General features: G+C 48.9%; 1 protein-coding gene across 1 annotated transcript; it reads right to left on the bottom strand.

Annotated features, from left to right (window-relative positions):
* Positions 1–6,068, bottom strand: LOC137914029 (major histocompatibility complex class I-related gene protein-like). Its single transcript, XM_068757648.1, has 7 exons — positions 5,996–6,068; positions 4,422–4,688; positions 3,906–4,184; positions 2,751–3,053; positions 1,763–1,867; positions 669–828; positions 1–408 (listed from the first exon to the last, which is right to left on the bottom strand). Exons 1-6 carry the CDS (start codon positions 6,063–6,065, stop codon positions 674–676), a joined length of 1,179 nt encoding a protein of 392 aa, XP_068613749.1. The 5' UTR covers positions 6,066–6,068; the 3' UTR covers positions 1–408; positions 669–673.
* Positions 6,069–10,309: the final 4,241 nt, after the last annotated feature.

The raw sequence follows: 10,309 nt of genomic DNA, 5'->3' as shown, positions 1-10,309 counted from the left end.
TGGAAAATGTGGGATTTTATTGTAAAGCAGAACTTTCTGTCTAAAGAAAGGAACCAGCAGGACGACTTCAGCCTTCGTCTCGTTAACAACACAGGAAGTGATTGTGATCCGTGAACAGACAGGAAGCACTGGGGGAGGGGCGGAGTCCAGGAGGAACAAAGACACGCCCGTTTACTCCGACACCTCCGGATGAAGACAGTCTTAAAGATCCTGTTTGGCGTCTCCAGAGAAGAGAGACGAGAACAATCCCCGAAATATCTAAATGACACCGTTTAGACTCTAATCAATAAGTATCGATCACTGGATCCTCGTCGCTGATGTCTTTGATCGGATCGGGTTCTGGTGAAGACCCGGTGGACTCCAGTTCAAACAGGACGATGTGGGGACACCGCTCCTTGTCCCAGAACCCTGCGGAGACAGAACCAACAGAACTGAGCAGAAACGCCACGAAGCCACACCCGAACCCGATCAGTCCACCTTAAATGTCCAGGTGGACTCATTGTCTTTGTCCAACAACCTCAGATCCCTTCAGGTGAAACCGCTTCACCTTTTGTTGGGGAAAAGACACCAAAGGACAAAGACTATCTTGTCTCACAAGTCTGACAGAGAATAATCTCCCCGTGTCAGAAGGTTCTTCTACACATAGTGTCCCACACGAAGACACTCACTGCGTTCATTCTGTCCTTGTCCCAACGCCCTCCGGCTGGATGACGACCTCCGGCTGGATGACGACCTCCGGCTGCATGTCCACCTCCGGCTGGTTGTCCACCTCTGGCTGCAGTCTCTTCGTGAGCTCAGCGCTGTCCTCAGAAGGTGGACGAGGTTTACCTGGATAACAAAGACGCATCATTCCACCGCTCACGGTTGCAGGTGAACGGATGCGAGTGGATCACCAGCAACACTCCATCAAACAAAAGTAGCTGCTGCTAAACAGAGGAGACGAAGAACGGGACGTCCTCCGAAAGGAACCGGGGACAGTTTAACGCTTGTGTTACAAAAAAAGTCCAATTCATGACCCTTCAAGTGGACAAAATGTCCACCTGTAAAATGTAATATTTTTCCTGACCTCATTCTGGACCTGATCCAGTTGGAGAGATAGACCCCCCCCCCCCTGCGTGTCAAACTCCATAAACATTGATAAATAATCAACTGAGATATTGAGGAAAATATTTTGAATCTCCATTGACTGCAATATTAACAAATAGTTCCAAGTGATTCAGAATCCAGGATCTCTTCTGGATCATCACCGAAATGTAATCATCTGTCCCTGGAAACATTCCCGACAAATCCTGGAAACTTCATCCAGATCCGTCCAGAACTTTTTGAGTTATCTTGCTAACAGCCGGACAGACAAACGGCGGTGGGAAATATGGGCTTTCAAATTTAAGCCCAAATTACCCCCCTTTCAAAAATCACCCCTCTGTGACCTTTTCTTGGACACTATGTAGAACAAATGGACATTTTTGTCTCAAGGGTCGTGGACAGGTTAAACACGGATTACACAGTCAAATTATGGACGTTGAGATTTTGTGACTCCGCCTCACCAATGAGGACGGTGGTTGTCCTGGAGGGAGTTTAGAATTTCTGAAATGGACTAAACTGTCCAGGAGTTACTCAAGGGTCAACACAGCACGACTGTCTTCCCTGGTCCGTCATCGTGGTTCTGGACTCTGAAGCTGAAACCACCTCCTGTTTGCTTCATCAGGTCAAAGTGTCCAATCAAAGCCAGGAGAAAGAGACTGGTTCTGTCTGGGTCGCTCACCTGTCCTCTGTTTGTACAGCTTGAATCCAACGGCAGCCGTGAGGACGAGAAGAACTGCTGCAGTGATGACGATGATGATGATGGCGTTCACGTTAGTGGGTTCCTCTGGAGAGCAGAAAACAACAAGTCAGAGAACAACGTCCATGTCCCAACAGAACCGTCCTGCAGACGGACACCACCTGGTTGGTGGTCCTGCCGTCCTCTTTAGGTGGTTTCATGTCCACCTGTCCACAGGAGGACGGTCTGTGCTGCTTTCTGTCCTGATGTTGGTTCCAGTCTCAGGGAGACTCGTCCAATGTTCTAATGTTCTGACAGAGGTTTGACTTTAAAACTAGAAACTTCTGAAAACTGAAATGGATCCAAAATACTTTTTCTCCAACTCCAGACCGAAACCTCCGAAGCGCTGGAACGCTGCGTCGCTCTGCTGAGGCTGGACAGTCCCACAGCTCTGTGGACCTGTCCTCATGGAGAATCCTGCTAACAAGCAGATCCAGGTCCAATCAGAACCTCCTCCACGGTTCTGGATCATCCTGCTAACAAGCAGATCCAGGTCCAATCAGAACTTCCTCCGCAGTTCTGGATCATCCTACTAACAGATCCAGGTCCAATCAGAACCTAATCCGCGGTTCTGGATCATCCTGCTAACAGATCCAGGTCCAATCAGAACCTCCTCCGCTGAGGACATGAACTGACTTTACTGACATCGTCCTGCATGAATGAAAGCCCAGTGGACATCGGACCGCCACCACCAACAGAACTATCACTGATTCAAAGGCTTCCGTCTTCTGTGCAGGTACCGGGTTAGGGTTCTGGTACCGTTGTCTGGGTCCCGGGTGGCTTATTGATTATCTGAACTCTAAAGTTACACAGAAAACAGCAAACGACAATAAAAGAAACAAAACTTCTGTCCAACTCTTCAAACCCATGATCTGGACCATCAGAGAGACAGAAATGTGTCCCCACCTTCACCCCCTGATCCCAGTCTCACCCCAGTTGGTCCAGATCTTTCCTTTGTCCAGTCTGGTGACCAAGTCGTCCTTCACACCGAAGAGCTGGAACACACAGTCGTACCTCCTCCAGTCTTCAGCCGCCGCCGATGAAAGGTTCAGGTCCACACTCATCTGGAAGGTTCCGTCATGGTTGGGGAGGATCTCTCCGTGCTCCACCTCCTCATGAAGCTCCTCCCCATCCTTCCTCCAGAAGAGAGCGGCTCTGTCTGGGTAGAAACCTGTAGCGAAGCAGCTGACGGGAGAGGAAGGAGTCTTCTGGAGGAGAAACACTGAGGGGAGCTCTGGAGGAGGAGACAAAGACACGTTAGAGAGGGGAGCTCTGGAGGAGGAGACAAAGACACGTTAGAGAGGGGAGATCTGGAGGAGGAGACAAAGACACGTTATTGAGGGGAGCTCTGGAGGAGGAGACAAAGACACGTTAGAGAGGGGAGCTCTGGAGGAGGAGACAAAGACACGTTAGAGAGGGGAGCTCTGGGGGAGGAGACAAAGACACGTTAGAGAGGGGAGCTCTGGAGGAGGAGACAAAGACACGTTAGAGAGGGGAGCTCTGGAGGAGGAGACAAAGACACGTTAGAGAGGGGAGATCTGGAGGAGGAGACAAAGACACGTTAGAGAGGGGAGCTCTGGAGGAGGAGACAGAGACACGTTAGAGAGGGGAGATCTGGAGGAGGAGACAAAGACACGTTATAGAGGGGAGCACTGGAGGAGGAGAAAAAGACACGTTAGAGAGGAGAGATCTGGAGGAGGAGACAAAGACACGTTAGAGAGGGGAGATCTGGAGGAGACAAAGACACTTTAGAGAGGGGAGCTCTGGAGGAGGAGACAGAGACACGTTAGAGAGGGGAGCTCTGGAGGAGGAGACAAAGACACGTTAGAGAGGGGAGATCTGGAGGAGGAGACAAAGACACGTCATCAGGAGTCACTGTTGTCGCCAGAGACACTGAAACGACGCAAATAAACCTCAGAGGAGAGGAGGCGACAAAAGAAGGGAGGAGCAGAGGAGAAGAAGACTGAAGGAGAGAGGAGGAGGACAGAGAGGTAAAGGACAGAGTGTGTCTCTGTGTGTGGGTCAGAAACAGCAGAGGAACATGAAGGTTGTTGGTTTGAAACTCCACCAGGTGATGTGCTTCTACCTGTTCTCAGCAGAGAGCTCCTCCCATACTCCAGATACTTCCTCCCCCACTCAGGACACTCCTGGGTGAAGTAATGCTTGTTGTATTCCATCCTAGCTCTATCATGATCCAATCTGTGTTTGGTGATGACAGCCTGAGGACTGGGAGCGATCCATGTCTCCGTCTTCAGGTCCAGGACGATGAAGTCTTCTCCATTATAACCATACTGATTAAAACCAGTGACCTCTCCAGTCTCATCGTCCCACTCACAGCCAGTCAGCCGCTGGATAATGTGGACACCTGAGAGAGAGACAGACTCCAGTCATCGACCTGGTCCTCACTGGACCCAGCAGAACCAGCAGAACCAGCAGAACCAGCAGAACCAGTCTGTGTCCCGGAGCTTTAGAGACCCAGCAGTGATGCAAAAGCGTTCCTGCAGAGGTGTGTGTGTGTGTGTGTGTGCGTGTGCGTGTGTGTGTGTGTGTGTGTGTTTACTTCCTACAGCATGAACACAACATTTAATAAACACAAACAAACCTTCTGATTGGTTGAAGCGCTTCTTTAAAGTTTCCATGTTGAATTTGGACCATTCTTGGTTCACCACATTGTTCCTCGTCTGTCGGGTCCAGTACTCTGGATGCTCTGCTGTGACTTTGTCCATCCAGTCCTGTTTGGGTTCTGCTCTCTTGGTCTTACTGTCATAGTGATACATCTGGACGTCATCGATCAAACCAACGGCCACAAACTCCGGGAAGTTTGAGACTCCAGAAGACGCCGTCTGGAAATACTTCAAAGAGTGAGTCTCTGAAAGAAAAACCAGAATCACGATCTGAAGGTTGAACCTGTTTCCACCTGATGACATCACTTCCTGCTCTCCACTCACACCTGAACCTGTGACCGATGACAACTTCTGGTTCTGATTACAGGTTTGAACTCTGAGGCTCCTGCAGCTGAAACCCAGCAGAACTTCTTCTTCTATGGTTTCACAAAGTCGCGCTGGTCATTTTCCACCATCAGCTGATAACTGGCATCATTTTCAAGGCCAGATGTCGGAGAGTTTGTGAATTAAAACGGTTTAACCCTGAAGATTTGGGTTTCAGCACCACAACAAATAAAGGTGTGACCCGGTCCCGAAACACCGTCAGGTCCTGATGGGCAGAACCTGCAGAACCCAAAGCCTGTTTCACTCACAACAGATTTTGTGATGAATATTTCTCATTAATATTGATACATTTAATATTTGAAGGACACGGTTCTGAATAAGAAAGAACGCCAGTCTAACACCAGTTATAACACCAGTCAGCAGTTATTACAGCAGTTATAATACCAGTTATAACAGCAGTTATAACAGCAGTTATAACAGCAGTTATAACAGCAGTTATAACAGCAGTTATAATATCCGTTGGATTCAGAGCGGATTCTGATCCTCTGACGTTCCAACATTCCCTCCATCATCAGCTGACGTCTCTTCCTTCTCGTCCTGGTTCTAACAGTTGGTTCTGTTCAGGTATCAACAGGAAGGTTCTCTGATTTGTTCTCTTTGAGTTCTGACACTTCCATTGTTGTTCTCCTCAGAACCTCCGCCGTCGTCTGAAGACGTGGACGTCCTGTTTCTGTGTCACGTCCAGAATGCTGAACAAATCCGTCCCCTGCTCATAGTTCGGTGTGGAAACCGTGCGGTCCAGTCCATGCTGGGTTCTGAGGCTGACACGGGTCAGAACCCATCCAAACGGATCAGGACATTTGTCAGCTGGAGAATAAAGCTGTCCACTCTCTGGTGGACAAACTCTATCATGAAGACGCAGCTTGGAAACCATCTCTAAACCGGTTTGTTGTTGGACCTCAGCAGAACCACCGACCGACACCAGCACACCTCCGTCATCAGGTCTGATGTCCGTCTGAGCCGGAGGTTCTGAACCCATCAAATTAAAGAGGACAAAGAAGGAAGAACTACCTCTGTCCTCCTGTCCCAGTTTGACCTGAAGTAAATGGACTTTACAGGAAGAACTTTAAGATGACGGGTCGGTACCGTTTGGACATTTCTAGACTCCTAACATGTCAGGAAGTCCAACAACAGAACCGTCAACCCAGAGAGCAGGATAGAAACTCACCTCCCACCGCCCCAGGTACACCTGTACCCAGAACCAGAACCAGAACCAGAACCAGAACCGAGGTCTTCATCGTGAACTGTCCCATCTGCAGCTCAAACAACAGAACAGCCACAAGATTCTTTAAAGCTTCCAGTCCGACCATCAAGGGTGAAGTGAGGACAAAACCCGAGAGGAGCGGACTTCCCCGTCCGTCTGAGCCAATCAGAATTTAGTCTGAGCGATGACGTCGCTTGTTACTCGGCAGAACTGTCACAGGCTGTGAATCAAAAGCGAAAGTAGAATGGATCTTATTTTAAGCTGCGTCAGAGTCTTTGTTTGAGCGTCTCAGCAGGTTCTGAGTTCTGGACGCTGAAAACTTCTGGACCGACAGAAACGTGAGCCGCTGTTGATGTTTGATCCGGATGCTGCTCCGCTTTCTGCTCCACTTTCACTGCGCTCATGTTCCTGGTAGAGTCAATGCGGAATAATAAAAGTCCCACCTTGAGTTCTTCAGCTGAGACAACAGAACCCATGATCCGAACAGGGTCCATCTTTACCTGACAGGTTCTGCTGTTGGTGACGTCGAGGCTCGACCTGCTGGTCGTTACCTGAGCTCATCATTTAGCTTCAGTAAGGAAGTAAATGTTATTTATATATTATATATTATTCATGGATCACCTTCACAGACAACAAGCCACAAAGTGCTTCACAAGGAGAAGACAGCCTCCACGTGGCCTCCGCATGTCGCTGTTAGGTTTCTCCTTTTTCCCCGGTTCTTTTATTATATCTCGTGTTGGAGGTGTTTATTCAATAATGAGTCAGGATTATAAAACGAATCAAGTTTACTGAATGTTTTCAGTAAGTACAAAGCTGGTAAGGAAACACAGCGCTGGACTCTCCTACAGACGGGGGGGGGGGGCTCTGTAGAAGAGTCCCGAATGTTCTACGGCAGTGATCTTTATAGTGGCCGTCAAAACACCCTCCTCCCAGGGGGTGCTTACACCCTCCTCCTGGGATGGGCCGTTAGGGCCCTGACTTATTCCCACCATGTATCAGTTAACAATATGTGATGCTTTATATGTGATTAATCTATGTGTGTGATTATTACAAAGTATGTAGAGATAAAGAAACTAGGAGTGTTTGTGCACCCTGTGTATTGTGAGCGTGCTGCATAACTCAAATATCTAACAGTCCCCCTGCTGAGGTGGCCCGAATGGGTCACCTCACTAACCTATATGTGACCTATATGTTCACTCCCTGACCAGATCCGTGGCGCCCACCCCCCCAAGGGCATTAGCGTGGACCCCGAACCCGGCCAGCAGAGAGTGTGTGCAGACAAAATGGAAACCACTAACAGTAATTTGTTTACAGCGCAAAGGTGGGAGCTAACCCCCCCTACGGGCCCCAAAGGGGACCCCGCAAAGCTTGCACATGAAGGAGCTGTGGTAACTAATACAGATTACCAACCCTAATACCCCCACAGCCCCTCACATCAGCAATGAGCACAACATTATTAACATCCCCCCGTTAACCTGCAAGCAAACAGCGTCATCATGTACTAGCATTAACACCAAAGCGTGAAATGTAGACCCAGACCCCGATCACAGTCGGTCCTCTTCTCCCGGATCTCCAGGCACGATGAAGTCCAGCCTGTAGATCATGCACTAGAATGATCGCATGTTTATTGTGATGTATGTCCTACATCAGTTGCCGTAGGTTCGTGCTGCGCATGCTCGGGTTCTAGTTTATGGTCTTGTTGTTGTAAAAGCCACGCACGGGAGTAAGAGGCAATAAAGACGTGTTACCGAAAATAAGTATCTGTTCTCATTGCACGAACATTCTACATGGTGTCAGAAGACGTTTCGGACCTGCCGACCGTGAGTTGTTGTTTTTTTTGTGAAGGAAAGAACAGAAGAAGACAGTTACTCGTCTTAACCGTGCTTGTTAAGTATGGCGGAGGGATTCCGAAGACCCGACCCCCTTGTGTTCGAGGGAGACATTGCCGAGAAATGGCGTATTTTCGAGAGGGAATACGACATCTTCATCGAGGCGGCGCACACGGATAAACCTGCTAAAACGAAGGCGTATATCCTCCTCAGTCTCGCAGGAGCAGAAGCTACAGAACGGGAGCGTTCATTTGTCTACGCAGCAGAAATTAGGGCGCCAGGCGACGATGGCGCTGTCCTCGTTCCCGCCGAGTCCCATGAAGATCCGGAGTGTCTCAAACGCAAGTTTCGAGATATGTGCAACCCGCAACACAACAGGACGATGGAAAGGCACAAGTTTCACACCCGAAATCAGAGACCAGGTGAGACAATTGACTCATTCATAAGCGATTTGAAGATCAAGGCAAAACGTTGTCGTTTTGGTGAGCTGACAGAAGAGCTAATCTGTGACAGGATGGTGTGTGGAATCACTAATGACAGCGTTAGGAAGGCCCTGTTACGGGACAGCGATTCAACTCTCCACAAAGCCGTCTCAATCTGCCGCGTTTACGAGGTGACGGAGGAAAACACGAGAGCCCTGGCGAAGCAGACGTTCACCGTGGATGCGCTACAGCGAAAGTCCACCAGAGGGCAGCACAGACCGTGGAATAGTCGAGAAGCCACACAGCCCATTTTGAACTGCAATAATTGTGGTGGCAGCCATCCAGCGCAAAGGGAGGAATGTCCAGCATTTGGCCAGCAATGTCAGCAGGATGAACCATGACAAGAAACGCTGCAAATCAAGGTTAGTGAGTCAGAATCCAGAAAAAAGAGGCTTCACAAAGAGGAGCTACTCCAGAAAACCAGTTCATCAGGTGGAGGTAGAGCAGTCTGAGCAGGCTGACACTGATCACACTTTGTATGTTGATGGAGTATCTGTGAACACAGTGGATGATCCGGCACAGGACCGAGACGAGGGTTTTGTCACTCTGCATGTGAACGACAAACCGATTGAAATGAAAATTGACACAGGAGCAAAGTGTAATGTCATGGCGAAAGACACTTTCCAACAGATTTCAGGAGGGAACGTCATCCCGTGTGGCGAGAACACGAATCTAGTGGCTTATGGAGGCTGCAAAATTGAAACTGCAGGCCTCATCACTCTGTCTTGTCATTTAGATGGAAAACAACAGACGCTTCTTTCTTCCTTGTAGAGCGTGATGTTACACCACTCTTGGGGTTCCGCGCATGTATGCGTCTAAATCTTGTTACCCTCAGCCCTCATGTTCATCAGGTCAGTGCAGAGACTACAACGGACTTTGTCAAACACATCAAAGAGCAATACCAGGATGTGTTCAGTGACGAGCTGGGAGAGTTGCCGATAACTTATTCCATGACGTCGGATCCAGCTGTGCAACCAGTTGTACGTCCAGCGCACCGCATTCCCTTAGCAATGCAGGATTGTGTGAAAGCTGAACTCAACAAGATGACGAACAAAGGAGTCATCATCCCCGTCTCTGAGCCCACGGACTGCGTTTCAGCAATGGTAGCGGCACATCAAAGAGACAAAGAGGAAGTAAGGCTGTGTATTAACCCCAAGGACTTGAACACTGCTTTAAAGAGACCCCACTATCCGATGCGTAGTGTGGAGGAAGTCGCCACCCAAATGTCAGGTGCAACTTTGTTTTCAGTGCTCGATGCAAAGAATTCTTTTTGGCAGATCAAGCTAGATCAGAAGTCATCCAGGTTAGCGACATGCAGCACACCTTTTGGACGCTATCGGTTTCTCAGGATGCCGTTTGGCACAAACGCAGCAAGCGAAGTTTTCCAGCGCTCAATGGAACAACTGTTCGCTGGCTCCATGTGCCATTATAGTTGAGGACATACTCGTGGGAGGTCGTGATGCTACAGAACATGATGCAAATCTGAAGAAGGTGCTTGACCGCGCACGAGAGATCAAACTCAGACTCAACCCGCAAAAGTGCAAGTTTCGTCTAGATCAGGTTTGCTATGTAGGTCACATCTTCACAAAGGAAGGTCTTAAAGCTGACCCCACGAAGACTGAAGCCATCACCAACATGCCAGTCCCAGGATTCTCTGGCAGTGCAACGTTTCCTTGCTATGGTGAACTATTTGGGGAAATTCATTCCAAATCTGAGCTGCGGCAGAGTGAGCCCTCTACTCCGACAGAAACGGCGGCGGGCGCGGCATGATGTCACTTCCTGTGTTGAGCACTGAAGCTCGTCTGTCTGCGGTGTGGAAGTATTCTGACGTGGATGACAGAAACCTTGTGATTGAGGTGCTGCTCATTCTACAATAGTAAAATAGCGAGGGGGAAATGAAATCGGAATCAGAAATAAATCATTGATATTTATAAAAACCTACACTTTATACAAATGTGACAAGCAAA

Source organism: Brachionichthys hirsutus, unplaced genomic scaffold (genome assembly GCF_040956055.1).
Source record: "Brachionichthys hirsutus isolate HB-005 unplaced genomic scaffold, CSIRO-AGI_Bhir_v1 contig_261, whole genome shotgun sequence".
NCBI classification, from domain to species: Eukaryota; Metazoa; Chordata; class Actinopteri; order Lophiiformes; family Brachionichthyidae; genus Brachionichthys; species Brachionichthys hirsutus.
The sequence above is the reverse complement of the archived record's forward strand: the minus strand, read 5'-3'. Positions and strand labels throughout refer to the sequence as shown.

Coding starts and splice junctions, on each gene's coding strand:
- LOC137914029 (XM_068757648.1), bottom strand. CDS start 6,065: ATGAAGACCTCGGTTCTGGTTCTGGTTCTGGTTCTGGTTCTGGGTACA. Junction 4,689..5,995: donor TGTACCTGGGGCGGTGGGAG/GTGAGTTTCTAT, acceptor TTTTTCTTTCAG/AGACTCACTCTTTGAAGTAT. Junction 829..1,762: donor GCTGTACAAACAGAGGACAG/GTGAGCGACCCA, acceptor TTTGTTATCCAG/GTAAACCTCGTCCACCTTCT.